Genomic DNA, 15204 nt, shown 5'->3' on the forward strand with positions numbered 1-15204 from the left:
CTTTCCATTTCCTAACAAATGGGGCAATGTCATTCTTTCTGATGGAGACATAGAATTCCATTGTGTATATATACCACATTTTCTTGATCCATTCATCTACTGAGGGGCATCTGGGTTGGTTCCATATCTTAGCTATAGTAAAGACTGCTGCAGTAAACATAGTTGTGCTGGTAGCTTTAGTGTGGTCTTGTTTGTGAACATTTGGGTAAATGCCCAAAAGTGGCATTGCTGGGTCATAGGGGAGTTCTATGTGGAGTCTTTTGAGGAACCTCCATACTGCTTTCCAAAGTGGTTGAACAAGCTTACAGTCCTACCAACAATGCAGTAAGGATCCCTTCTGTCCACATCCCCTCCAGCATCTGTTGTTGTTAGAGTTCTTGATTCTAGCCATTCTAACTGGGGTGAGGTGGTATCTCAATGTTGTTTTGATTTGCATTTCTTTTATGGGTAGGGAGGTTGAGCATTTCTTCATGTGTCTATTGGCCATCCTTCTTTCCTCTTCAGAGAAGTTTCTCTTCAAGTCTTTAGCCCACTTCTTTATTGGGCAGTTGTTTCTTTGAGGATTTGTTGTTGGGCTGATTCACAAGATAGTAGCCACATCACATAGGTTAGTATTCCAGGAATGAAAAAATAAATAAAAAGAAAAAGAAGTATAAAGCAAAAATTCTTTCCCCATTGCCAAATATCTAGCACATTAGGTTACTAGGAAAAAAAACATGATGTCCAGTTAAGTGTGAATCTCAGGTAAGTTAGTATATTGTTAGTATAAGCTTGCCCCCTGAAATATTTGATATAGAATTATACTAAAACAGTTGTTTGTAGCTTACCTGAAATCACCTTGAACATGCATCCTATATTTTTATTTGTGGAATAACCACCTAATTGTTATAATAGTAACAATCTAAGCACAATTCTGCTTATATTTTATTGGACAGAAATGGGTCCACATTCAATTCTCCCTTCAAGAAAGACTGGTTAAATCAATACTTTATTTTAATATAATTTTATTATCTTTAAGTAGTTGTACAAAGGAGTTGACATTCAACAAAGCAGTTGATGAATACAATGCCTCTTGATCCATGTCATCCCTTTCCACATTCCCCCTCATCCCTCCCATCCTAGCCTTTCCCTCAGTTGTCCTAATTTTGTAGGTTATGCATTGAATTCTATGACTCCATTCTCCCCACTTCCCATCTTGAATTGTCTACTCTCTCCTTTTGATCCCCCTTTCAAGTACCTGGTGTTTATTTGGTTGGACTGCAAGTTAGCTTTCCTAAGGAATTACACCATTTGAGTTCTCCCTTGAATCTACCATATTTCAGTCTTTTAACTTCCAGCCTTAGTAAAAGAGGGAGGAAAAAAATACGGAAGTTGGTATAGGAGCTGAGTAAGTCAAACTATGAAATCTGCCACTGGGCAGTTTTGGAGACTGTAAAATTGATCTGGCCTTTCTTGTAGACTCTGGTAAGGATTTTGAGTTCTAACCCACAGGAGGGTGGTGCACTAAACTGTGTTAAATACACAGCAGCCGCTGTTTTCACATTATATACGAGGGAAGGGTGTGTGCTAGACGATGGACAAAACCCAGATCATTCGAGAACCTTTGAGCACACCGCCTACCCACTGCTCCAGCAAGAAGGCCTCATTTCCATGCTGTGTACTTCCTCTTCTAACAATGAAGAGGAAGGGGTAGGCTGGTCTGGAGGACACGCACAGGACACAAGGTGACGTGCCCCCAGCCTTCTCTAGCTTTGTGGCTTGGTCTGACGTGGTTGCTCTTTGCTCGCGCTCCTTCGGCAGCAGGACGGTAGAAAGCCATAGTACATGGAATGTCAGAATGTGTGGTTTTAAACCTAGGATCCTATGAGTATCCTGCAAGGAAATGGGTGGGAGAAAGTGCTTTTAAAAGTTTTTAATTAAGAGAAAGAAATCAACGTGATGTTCAAAAGCGACAAAAACCTGCCCCTTCTTTGCAAAATTTTAACGAGTAACCTAGAAGGTTTAAGAACTCTGACATCTGGAGATGCAAAGCAGAAATGGAAGGTTCTGGTTCCTAACAGAGAGCCAAAGTGGGGAAGGGCAGTGCTGTGCTTCCTTCTCTCTGGGGGGAGTGGGATGCACAAACACTCCCCATCCCTGGAGTCCCCCCTTCCTGCCCCTCCCTGAGCAGCAGAGACTTTTATCTCTCCTTCCTCCTGCTTCTCATTGAGTTAAATCAATTGTTTCATTTTCATTTGCTTTCCCTTTCTTCCTCTTGTCAGATCAAGTGCTTTCCTATTTTCCTTGAGGATTACCAAAATGAGCTCTTAGGGAGAAAAAGGTTTCTCAGCACTTTAGCTTCTGTTTCCTTCTATTTCTGTGCTTGGCTTTTTATTATCTTTTCGCTGACATCCCCAGGACACACATTCAGTGCGTAGACTATACTGGCTTTCCTTTTTTTTGTTTCTAGATGAAAATTTGTGCTGTTATAAACAAAAATCACCTATCTACCTCCCCTAAAATCGGTTCATTCCATTTAACAGGAGCAAAGATCTCAAAGGGGAGAGACATGGAACATGTACTCACAGCCGGGTATCATGGTGCCTGCCTGTAATCCCAGCCCACAGGAGGTGAGGCAGGATTGCAAGTGTGAGGCCAAACAGGCTTATGTAGCAAGGTTCTATCTCAGACCACCACCACCACATCCACACATATGTATACATTGATTATCTTCCCATATGCTTATGTATATATATTTACATGCATGTATATGGGCATATGTATTTTATGTGTGTATATTAACATATATGTGTGTATGTGTGTATACACACATCCAAATTACACACATTACCATTAACACAAACGTAGATATATCTAATCATTTCTAGCAAACTTTTGCCTCCGTTCTCTTAGACATGAGGGGTTGTTTTGCATATTTAGTTTACCAAAGTCCACTCAGAGTGCCAATGAGTCAATATTTCTAGGCTGCAACAGAACTCACTGTGTTAAGATGAATAATCCTATGCAGAAAGCTCAACTCCATTTATTTCTGTTCCCTTCCTTAATAAACATACTTGGATTTTCTCATCATGTGATCTCAAACTCTGATAGCATTTCTCTTCAAAGTGCTTGGAAATGAAGTCACAGAAAAGCAATTCATTGAGTTCCCAGTGGTGGAGGGCAGCAGAGCTGATTTCAATATTTCACATGGAGACAGAGTAAGCCAAGGACAATGCACTGGGACCAGGTCCTGACACAGCCCTGGCTGCCCAGTTAAGGAGTCAAGCCTGGCCCTTCATCGCCACTAGGCTGTTTTCATCTGCAAGGTGGAAGTTTGGGCCAACAGGTTTCCAGGAGCCTTGAGATCAGTGACATTTTGTATTATGGTCATCCTGCTTAACAGCAAAACATGAGGATGACCCTACCTTCTCCCTCTTCAATTCCACATTTCTGTGCTAACAGTTTAAATATTGAGTAGCAGTATTTGAATTTGGAAAAGAAACATCTAACACACTACATTCAGTGCTTCTGCTATAGAATCACATCAACAGAAGAGACCCTCAAACACTGCCCTGCCATGGTAGATAGAGCCCTCGGAAACCCCCAAGAGTGGTTTTGAAAGGATCAACTGGTCTGGGTCCTAGCTGCCCAGGCCTTGGTCTGTGAAGGAGACTGTCAGGTCGAGTTCCAAGTTGTATATTTCTGTCATGGAGAGGCTGACACTGGATATTATACACACAGAGAAACCAAAATCCTTGTTCCAAACCCCAGATCTTACTAGTACCATGCAGTATGACCCTGGAAACATCCTGAACTTCTTTACTTGTGGTTTTCTTCCCCAGTAAAACAAGATATTAACTGGGTGCTGGTGGCTCACACCTGTAATTCTAGCTACACAAGAGACTGAGATCTGAGGATCATGGTTTGGAGCCAGCCTAGTGTGACTCGTATCTCCAGTGTAACACCAAAAAAGCCAGAAGTGGAGCTGTGGCTTCAGAGCAATAGTTTTAAGTGTAGGGCCTTGAGTTCAAGCCCCAGGATAAGCACAGAAAACAAAAGCTATATGCAGCTCTCATATTTATTTTTATTTATGGTTCTCTCAAAGTCAGACATAGAATTGAAAGGGAAAGAGAGAGAGTGCAATGACTCAGAGGAGCCTTTCCCCAATGTGTGCTTCTGCTGAAGGAACGTGGGTCTGATTTTGAAAGTCAGACAATGAGCCTTGTAAAAATTGACACAGACAGGCACAAAGATATGTGTTACAGGCACAAGTATAGACCTATAGATGTGAACACAGACATACTAATCCCTCTGCTTTAACATCTTTTTCCCACAATTCTTTTTCCTCTTTTATATTCTATAAGTAGTTTCTGAAATGAAAATACTTTTGTGGCACATTGCATACAATGGACATAGATCACACACATTCCATGGTCCACTATATAGGATGATTCTGACAAGTCTTTTGGCAAAAGATCCTATTCATTTTGATTGAGCCCAGCAATCCTCAAGCTCCTTTTATTTTTATTTTCTTTTTTCTTTTTGTATTTGTGTCTACACTGGAGCTTGAACTCAGGGCCTGGGCACTGTCCCTCAGCTTTTTTTGCTCAATCTGTTATACTACCATTTGAGTTGCAACTCCATTTAAGCTTTGTGCTGGCTAATTGGAGATAAGAATCTCACAGACTTTCTGCCCAGGGTGTATTTGAACCACAATCCTTAGATCTCAGCTTCTTGAGTAACTAGGATTACAAGCCATCCTGACCTAACTTTCAAACTCCCTTCAACATAGAGCTTTCCCATAGTCCCTACCAGCATCTTAAGGAGTTGGAATTTTTGGAAGATTCCTTGGGAGCTGAACAGAGCCCAGAGTTCATCCACCAACACTGTTCTCCAACGCTGCACCCTGGGACACACACCAACATGAGGCCTGTGTATACCACACTGTGCTTCTCTGTCCATATTCTAACCCCTAAACTTCTGCAGTTCCTTAGTTCCTATCTAACATGAGCAGAGCATCATGATCAACTCAATGAGTAATTGCCTATCATAATGATTTAATAGTTTAATGCACTATGGACAATCAGCCAATGATTCCCAGATCATGTTTGATTGATTAGGATGAAAATCCATCCTTGCATGCAATTGTTTATTCATGTTCCCCATCAAAGGATATGATTGAGAAGGCTTCTTGTTCAGAAAATGGCAGAATGAGCACACATGTGTCTCCTTTCCTGAGATCCTTCTGAAGTTACATTAAAGAATTCAGTGGAGGAATAAATTCTGGAGAGCAAACAGAACAGGAAGAGAGGTAGTGGCTGTGGATGGAGGAGATAATGTAGAATGAGCCGTGCAGAGGTGTTGGGAGAAGAAGGGAAGGCTCAGTGGCTTGAGAGCACCTGGGAATCATAGTCTGGAAGGACGGGTGAGGGCAAGGAAGAAGAATGAGAATTTCTGTGCGGTTAATCCAGATGGTGTCTACTTCCTTAGCAATACCATATTTCCCTAGCAATAACACAATGCTTAGCCACTGGGAAAAGGAAAGGAAAGGATTATGTGTTTGTGCTCAAGACGACACAACTTTGATGGTGGTGGTGATGTGGACATTTGAAAACTGGTCTTCCCCGCCTCTCACCATCAGGCACATTTGGCCATTAAGAACCAAAAACACCTATGGGCAGAAAGTTCTTCCCAGCCTTCCTCATCCCTCCTGTTTGCATAAAAGGAACTGATCAAAGGTTACCTGATGTATGAAGAATCTAGCAGAAAGGTTAATGGAGAAAATAACGATTAATAAGGTAATAGAAGCTAACGAGAAAGATAAATTGCTTCCAAAAGATTTGAGACTGAGAATATGGGGACTTAGATTATTAGCAAACAACACCTAGAGATGAAAGAGACAGGGTTTCTGATTAAAACATATTTTCTGATTAAAGTCTTTTAAATGCCCTATATGAATTTTTACATATTTAGACACATTGTATTGAAGTTTCAGACTTGTAGGGTTGAGTAAGTGTCTAAAAGCTTCTGGAGAGAGAGATCAACTGCAGAGAAAACACAAATAAAACCAGCATTATACTTCTCTTCTATAACAGTGATTCTAGAAAGCACCAACCCTAGACCTTCACATTACTAAGATAATATTTCTAAAGAAGAAACTATAGCCATAAGAATTACCAACCAGATGGAAAATGACATAAAAGCATGTCAGACATTCAAAGATCCACTGGAAGTTTTGTAAGGATGGCGAGAATATGATCAAAGTCCTCGTGAAAATAAATTTCAGAATAATAGCTGCACTGAAGGCTCAGAAAGCAATTGGTACAAATTAAAAGAGTAAATTTAGTGTCTTCAAGAAGAAATAAAAGGTTTTTCAAGGATGTGGTGAAGAAGGCAGACATAAAATAAGTGAATGAAAAATAAATTAAATTACTGAAAAGTAATGTACAAAGAAATCTAATAGGAGGCAGATTAAAATGTGCCAGCTTTGACAAGTAACACACAAAAAAGAGAGAGAGAAAGAGAGACAGAGAGAGACAGAGACACAGACAAAGAGAGAAAGGGGGCAGGTAGTATTTGAGAATGTATCTGATCTTACTGACAATGAGAACATTTTCCTTGGAGTGGAATATATTACTGTATCTCAAAGGTCTAAAAATACATTTTTTCCACTGCAATGGAAAAAAATATACAGTCATCAGTATAAAAGGTCGGTGTATTGATTTTCAGTGTTTAGCATTAACCTGTTAAGAGAACACAAAAGCCTTAGTCATTCTTACACAGGCCTGACATGGTAGAGAAAAAAATTACAGCTGACTTGTGGGATTGGATATGGCAGAGGACAGGAAGCCTAAGCTCCACCTTGCAAGGAAGACTGCAGGGAATTAGCAGGAAGTGTTTTTTTGTGAAGTTCAAAAGGGAAGCAATAAAAAGTGAAAAATGATTTTGAAATCAGTGGTGAAGCTCTGGGGTAGCATGTTCAAATCCTGGGTTCAATCCCCAGTACTGATGAATAAGAGAGTGAGCACATAAATATGTATCAAGAAGACCCGAAGATCAAAATGACAAGAGGTTCTGTCATTTTTTCTAATTATCAATATAAAGAGTCTATAGTTGTACCCCTAATAATCCTATATAGGATCATATTTATTGTGAACTTAGCTACCTAAAGAGATAAGGAAAAAAAGAAAAAAAAACTTATTCCAGTATATAGAACTTGGTGAGAGGAAGAATTTGGAAACAATTTTCTAAAAATTCCTAGAAGCTGTTATGTACTGTTTCGTTCCTGGCTCTGTGTGTGTGTGTGTGTGTGTGTGTGTGTGTGTGTGTGTGTGTGTGTGTATCTGTGTCTGTGTCTGTGTGTGTATTACTATATATATTATATCTATAGTATTTGTATAATATATATTACTAAGTTGTGTGTGTGTGCGTGTGTATGTGTAACTTAGATCCTTAAGATTCTGAGTATCTATCCCATAGCAAACACTGTGTTAAATGTGTTAGAGGTGGTACCTGCCTTGTATCAAAAACACTTCAGGGAAAACATGGTGCTGGGAAAGGAGCCTTTCCTTGGATGTGTTTGTGTAAACTGTGAAGGGGGTGGAGGGCAGAGAATCTCAGTGTACTTTCTGCAAAGCAGTTCAAGATATATTTGGCCAATTGATTGACACTGTTGGTGTAGAATCTTCAGGGAGGTGAATTAGGAGAAGTGTTTAGAACTTGGGGGCTTAGAGACTTGACTCGGGTTCTTTTAGATTAATAATATTCTAGTCAGGCAGATAGAATTACTGACAGCTTGGAGCTTGCAGAGTCCTTAGAGAGACTCTAGCCAACCTTTTATTGTATCAACAAAGGAAGCTTGCTAATGGCAGAGCTGGGGCTAAAATTCCATCCTTCTGACTCGAAGCTTAGTCCTCGATCAAAGGCGTTCCAGACAAAGATGGCCCTCCAAGCAGGATACAGACATTTGTCGTAGGTCTACTACAGGCCATGCACTATCCAGACTACTCAGTGTGCATTCTTTAACTTAACCTTAAAAGCAACCACATAAGCTACTATATACTCAGATTTGTACAATCGAGGATTTAGAGAGTTTAAATAATTTGTCTAAAGTCTATAACAGGACAGAGAGCCCGGATATGAAAGAGTCTATCTTACCTCCAAATTCATGACCCTTGGCTTCTGGTCTGTAGTTTGTGTTCTGATGGTTGAAACAAATCAGCACAGCCCAGTATTGGTGACCTGAGGTAAAAATCATATTTAACCATGCAATACGGAGGGTGGCTTGATGCCACTGCTATGTGGCCAGAGCTCTTTGATCTGCTTCTCCACTCCCCCTGGGCCACACTAGGTGAAGGCCTGTGAGCCACCAGATCCACCTGCTTAATTAGAAAGGACCCCAGGAGCCTTCACTAGCCCCAGGCTGTTCTGAGCAAAATAAACAGGAAACAGAAAAGAGGGAGAAGAGTGATAAATCCTCCCTGACTTTAAAAGATTTATACTGACAATTTCCCAAGGAGCTGATGACATGTATTTTCTCCCTAATTTGGGGGAGGGGGAAACATAGGAAACACTGTAGATGAAAAGATAGCTCTCAACTCTACAGTTTCATTGAGAGTGAAAGTAATTTAAGTTCAGCCTCTTATAGATAGTCCAGTTGCACAAAATAAAATTCATATAACCATCATCTCACATTAGAATCGGAGAAATAGGGGCTGGGAAGGTGGCTCAGTGGTAGAGCGCTTGCCTTGCATGCATGAGGCCCTGGGTTTGATTCCTCAGCACCACATAAGCAAAAAGAAAAAAGCCAGAAGTGGCGCTGTAGTTCAAGTGGTAGAGTGCTAGCCTTGAGCTGAAGAGCTGAGGGACAGCGTTCAAACCCAGAGTTCAAACCCGATGACCAACAAATAAAAAAAAGAGTCCCATTATTGAGGTGCTGCATAACTGAATTATGGAAACTTTGCATTTACATGTGATCCCACACCCAGAATGAAGAGCACTGAGGCAGAAAGGGCTCTGATCCCAGCACCCGGCACCCTTAGCTTCATTTTTGAGGTTCCTGTGGGTGCAATCAAACACATACCTGCAATCTTCCTAAGAGGGCATATACTGCCATTACTTTGCCCACATTCTTTCCTCCCATAGCTCAAAACCTACTTGATTTCCATCCAATTTTGTACTGGCTTGAAAAACATCAGGGAATTCGCTCATAGATGAGGACACAGTTGTTACTTCCTTATTTGTAAATTATCACACACAACACGGGATCAGCTTGGATGTGAGGTAGAGCAAGATCATGCTACCAGAGATATTTCCAGAGGCTCTATCTGCTCCAGACAGATACAAACTAACCTAGAATCAGAAACCCAGCCATCCTTCACTTGACACCTTGGCATATAATAGAATCATATCAAGCATGCATGTCATGCTGAAACAGCCCCAAAGATACAGAGGGTCCAGGCCCTAGTGCCCACATGTCCCTGACACTGCTCAGAAAGTCGGTGCCCATCTTCTGACCTGAACCAGAAGTCCTGTTTACCACCTTTCAGAATGCTGTAAGACTCTTAAGTTCCTGGCACAGTATCTTCTTCTTGAGAAATCTTCTGGTAGGAAGATTTCTTTCATCATTCTTGACCATGGGCTGCTAGTTCACTGGCTTATTTGGTAAATTTGGTTAGTGCAGAAGAAAACCCTGAAAGTGTTGGCAGTTGTTTCAGAAGGCCAAGCACTTATGGAAGGTTGGTTCCCACTGGGGAAGTCAATGACCAACCGCCGGGAAACAGGTTTTCTTCTGCAAAATGAGCAGCACGTAGGTCAATGCAGAATTGTGACAGGTGAAATTAAAGCATCAGAGGAAATGCTTAGAACAATAAAATAGTGCTTTGCTTTTATGATGACAGTAATCTCCGTGAATGTAAGTTTCTTGTAGGTCATTTGGCCTGGGCTACTGGAATCACCGATAGCTTGTCTGGCACCAGTAGGGAGAGGGGAGGAGGAGGGGGGTGGATTTGTGGGGCTTTCTTTGTGGAGACAAGTTGCAAATTCACATGATTCCTCCGCTCAAGAGCTGAAATGGATCAGAAGAGATCATTGAGTTCACCTAACCCTTCTCACCCCCATTTTACAAACAAGGACACTTAAATTTAAGAAAGTCAATGCTTGGCCCAGGATCATTCAGCTAAGAAGCGAACGAATAGGACTTCTTTGAAATAGATGTTTTCCCTCCAGGTCCACAGATAATAAACCTGAAGCCCAAGGACATAGATCAAGTAATAAAGGAGCTAAGGTTAGAGGCTGTTAGAGCCTGTTAGCTAAGGTTAGAGTTCTGTTCCCAATTGCCATCCACCTGGGTCATGCTGTATTATTTGCAAATAAATGCTTAGAGAGGAGAGGTCCCGGGGAAGAGTAAAGACTATAAGAAAGAAGCCAACAGAGAATCTGTAGGTCATGATCATAATCCTAGCTATTCAGGAGGTTGAGATCCAAGGATCAGTGGTTAAAGCCAGCCCATACAGAAAAGTCCATGAAACTCTCCCCCTTTTTATTTTATTCATTTATTTATTTTTGCCTTTCAACAAGGCAGTTTATAAGTACAATGTAGCCTTTTGATGGATGTCACGTCTTTTAGCATTCTCACACATCCCTCCCAACTGACCTTTTCCCTCACTTTTCTCAATTTTGGAATATATACACTGAATGTTGACTGTACTTCTCCCCCACATGTTTTCTCTCATACCTGGAAGCCCCAGTCTTGGTTTATAAATATATAAGTAAATATTTTGGGTGGTATGCAAGTGTATACAAATGTATTCACTGAAATACAGTAGCACCAGGGGAGAATTCAAACAGTATAATTCCTTAGAAAAGCAAGATCATTGTTCAACAAAATAAATACCATGAGACTTATTCTCCACTTAAGATACCATAAAGCTGGAAGTGGAGCTGTGGTTCAAATAGTAGAGCACCAGTCTTGAGTGAACAAGCTCATGGACAATGCCTAAGCCCTAATTTTAATCTCCAGTACCAACACACACACACACAAACACACACACACACACACACACAGAATATAAGAAAGGCCTCAGCCTCTCCGATTTGAATGCTCTTGGTTTCTAAGTCCTGCCACAAAAGCAAAGATGCTGTTCATTGTCCTTCCTGGATACATCTGTAGATTTGCTTTCTCTGCCTCTTTCCAGGCTCCTTCCTCCTCCTCAACACCTCAGCTGACTCCAAGCACACCATCCTGAGTCCCTGGATGAGGAGTAGCAGTGAGCGCTGCACACTGGCTGTCTCTGTACACAGGCACCTGCAGCCTTCTGGGAGGTACGTCGCTCAGCTACTGCCTCATAACGAGGCTGGAAGGGAGATTCTCCTGGAGCCCAGTCCGGGGAAGCATGGGTAAGTCCTATCTCATAGCCAACTCGATTTTGTTATTTGGCTTTTGGTTTGTTTTTTTTTAAAGCCATTTCTGTGACATCTATTTAAAACTCATAATTGTCCTTTCATGAATAGTTCCAGTTTGAACTGTGAAGGTTAGTATTCCCCGAGGAATGACTCAGGCATTCCCCTGACCACCCTGGCTGGAGGTCCTTCCAGAAGGCCAGTGGACCAGCTGTCAGAGTGGACACTTAGTGTGTGAATATTAAGGCTTATTCATTTCCAAAAGTCCAGATGGAGCCAAGAAGAAAACTGCTAAAGGCAATGTTAAACAGCTGAAATTAAAATAATTTAATATGCTGGAAATGAGGGTTTTACCAGAAGAACTTAAGACAGAAAGGAAAAGGATAAAACTTGGTGGATCACCCACACAGGTCCTGAGGGAGCGTGGGCCCCCAGAGCAGAAGTAGTGATAGATACACACCAGTGTTAACTCCGTGGAGACTAGAATGGGCTCTGGTTCCAGATCCTCTGAGACACGCCCACCATGGAAGTCATGCTGAGTGCCTACAACAGTGAATCTGCGAAGCTCTCTGTAAATGTCACTTGAGTGCTCAGCTACCCATTAAGCCTCCACAAAGGGGTGACATTGTTAAGCAAACTTGAACTGGGACCTCTCTGCCTGCCTTCACTAAACCTCATTTCATAATACAAACACCATCCTGAGGCCCCAACTTGAAGGAGATCTTAGGTTTGATTACTCTTTAGTTAAGAAGGAGGGAATCTTTCTTTGTGACACATTGACAGGAGGAAGACCTCAGGGTTTGGATCGATGCTTTACCTTTACTTCCTTCTGAGAAAATACCTCTTCTGAGGAATCCTGCCACTTCTTAAGACCATAAACTGCTTCAATCCCAGCAGGATGACATCTTGGTACCAGGAAGGATGCTGTCCCAATACCTAAACTCATAGCCACCTTCTACATGCTGAAATGCCTCTTTGGGCTGGTGGGGAAGGTCCAAGACATGACGTGGCTCTCACTACATTCTCCAGCAATCGCCAGTGTCGGATGTCTATCCTCTGGTCCCAGTCCTTCTTCCTTTTTCCTTCCCTTTCCATTATAAAACATAAGAAGTATGGCTACTCCTCTGTGGGCAGAGTGGTGGTGGCCTTGGCCATGTTGTCATCCTTAGGCATGTGCTGTTTATTTTGATTTATGATCTCCAAATTCCCTCTCCATCCAGCTTGGCAAAGACCAGGGAGCTTGGAACTACTGAATCTTTAGGCAATGGATGAGTCCATGATGGCATTAGTTGGGTGAAGTGGGCACTCGCTTATGTCACAGGGGTTGAGTTAGAGCTTGTCTGAAAAGTGGGCTGAGAATACCCAGAAGGAGGGTGCCAGAGGGAGGTCAGCAGGTGCCTGTGCACCTGCGTTGCGGTCATGAAGTTGACAGTCAGGGATGTGCCAAGGGCTTCCTCATGTTTCTATTCTTGTGAAGTTCCATTCAACAGACAAGAAAACTAAGGCAGAAAAAGGAAATAGAAAGTGGCATGACCCAAACCAGATTCCAGATCTCCCCTCTCCTTGCTTGTGTTCTTTTCCAGGAAAGCAAGAGCTTGCTGAGAAGCAGGAATTCAAGAGTAAAGGGAGTAGAGGGAGGGATGAAAAGAGAAAAAGGGAAGATGTAAATACCTGGCAAGAGAGAGATGATGGAGGTTCTTTGTTGCTTAGGGACAAATAATCCTGGAGCTATGCGATGCTAGTGCCTTCAGTGGCTAGGATGGGGGACCCCTCACCTAGAGGCTGTAATGGCCACGAGGCTCAAGTTCCACCTCTCCTCCCTCCACACACACTGTCCAAAGTGTCTTCTTCTTAAAGCAGCTCACCAGAAGGGCTGGACTGCCCTCTCAAGGATGTGAATTGAGGAAGGTAGGATGGAGAAGAATTGTTCTGGGACAACTCATGTGACTTAGGGCTGCCCCTATATCTTCAAAGATTTGGTCTCAGGCCCAGGCTCTGGGAATCTCAGGTATGGAGTTTTTCCCTCACTCTGGAAGAGCCATCTTGGAGTTTAGCAGTGAGCTGGAACCATCCTGAAGTAAATTTAAAGATGCCTGCACAGATTTCCCACTTCTAACTTAATCAATGGGGTAAAGGCAGAAGGTGGCAGCTGTAAAGGAACCCAGTAGAGGAACCCTGGTCTCCTGTGTGTCTTAGCAAGCTACAAGACATATCATCCTTGCCCAGCAACTCAGAGATGTGGATTTTTGTAGTAGGATCAGAGTATCAACCTGACACTTGAGGCAGAACAATTCTTTGGCAGGGGTGGTTGGGGAGGGGTTGGGCACAGTGCTATGCATTTTTATGACATCTCCGGCCTCTACTCAGTAGATGTCAGTAGCACCTCCCCTGCCTCCCCCCATCTGGCCATCAGAAGCATTTCCATAGTTTTCCATATGTCACTTAAGGGGCAAAATACCCTATATGGAGAACCACTGTGTTAAATGGGCTATTTTAGAGTTGGGAGAAACTATGAGATCTACTGGGCTCATCCTCCTCAATTTAAAGATAAACTAGCTGAGCCCAGGTGGGGACAGGGCTTGCCACATGTCACATTACAATTTTCACATTTGGTAGGTGTCTAGAGTCCTATATTCAAGAGTAGGTGTTAATTGCTGTAATAGGTCCTCAATTACAAAGATATATAAGGCCCTGTCTCTGACCTTGAGCAATAATAGCTATTGCTAGCATTTACTTGAGCACTTCCTAAATATGCTAGGTTGTTGTTGCTGTGAACCTTAAATGCATTTTTTAATCATTTACCACTCATAACAGCATAATGCACTAGGTTATTATCTCGTTTTTCAGGTTAAAAAAAAAAACAAAAAACCTCAATGAGTTCAAATAACCTACCCCAAGGTCGCAAGCTAGACAAGTTGGTGATAACCTGAACCTAGCCAATCAGACTTCAGAACATTTGTATTCTTTGCTATGAGGGCTCAGTTAGGCCACAGCAGGCAAGCAGAGGAATTCACAACAAAGGGCTATGAATGAGAAGCTCTGAATTTAAATCCCAGCTCACCATTCAGTCTTCAGCTCAATGACCAATCATCTAATTTGTTAGGACCAAAATGGCACAAGGAACACAAAAGATCAGTCTCTCTCCCAGGAATGTTTTATGAGTGAACTCTGTGGCTTCTGCTAAATCCCATTTCCTCTCAAACCTCGGTTTCCCCAACTATAAAGTAGGAACAGGGCTGTTCACCCTGCCCTCAACAAGGGTATAATAGAGAATGGAAGGATCTGGTATCCTGACATCATTGCCAATGTAAGGGTGGGTTATTTAACATCCTAATTTGCTTTGTTCTACTCAGAGTTTGCAATCACAAGCGACTGAGATTCATCTGCTTTCTGGTTATGGGGTCACTACCAATCTCCAGAATCTAGTGGTGTCCCTTGCTGAATGCTCCCTCCCTTTAACGTCAGAGATGAGCTCAGTGACAGCTCAGAGCAGCAAGGGGGACACAGAGACATCCTGATGATGTTGACCGTGATGCTTACAAATGGGTCTGGCTTCCTCTCATATCAGGAGATGATGGTTAAGGGACCCGCAGTTGGAAAACAATACCCGGTGTTTGCAGTCACCAGGGAGGAAGTTATAATAATTAAGTCGGCTGGGGAGAGCCTGACTCAGAGGAGTGGGATGAGGAATGACAAGTCAATGCCACCGAATCCCTGGAAACCCCTGAGTCGTGAGCATGTGGTGGTGGTTCTGGGAGCAGCCGCTCCTCTCAAGCAGGGAGAAGGTAGGTAGGGGCTCATGGCAGCTGCTCCCTTGCTTGTCAC

At 42.4% G+C, this 15204-nt stretch overlaps 1 protein-coding gene across 1 annotated transcript in view; it reads left to right on the top strand.

The window, feature by feature from the left end:
* Alk (anaplastic lymphoma receptor tyrosine kinase) overlaps positions 1-15204 on the top strand; it is a 716643-nt gene that overhangs the window by 366608 nt on the left and 334831 nt on the right. Inside the window, exon 4 of the mRNA XM_013013560.1 lies at positions 11175-11376. Within this exon, the coding sequence (XP_012869014.1) occupies positions 11175-11376 (202 nt within the window). The remainder of the gene's footprint in view (positions 1-11174; positions 11377-15204) is intronic.

Source organism: Dipodomys ordii, unplaced genomic scaffold, assembly GCF_000151885.1.
Source record: "Dipodomys ordii isolate 6190 unplaced genomic scaffold, Dord_2.0 Scaffold20, whole genome shotgun sequence".
NCBI classification, from domain to species: domain Eukaryota; kingdom Metazoa; phylum Chordata; class Mammalia; order Rodentia; family Heteromyidae; genus Dipodomys; species Dipodomys ordii.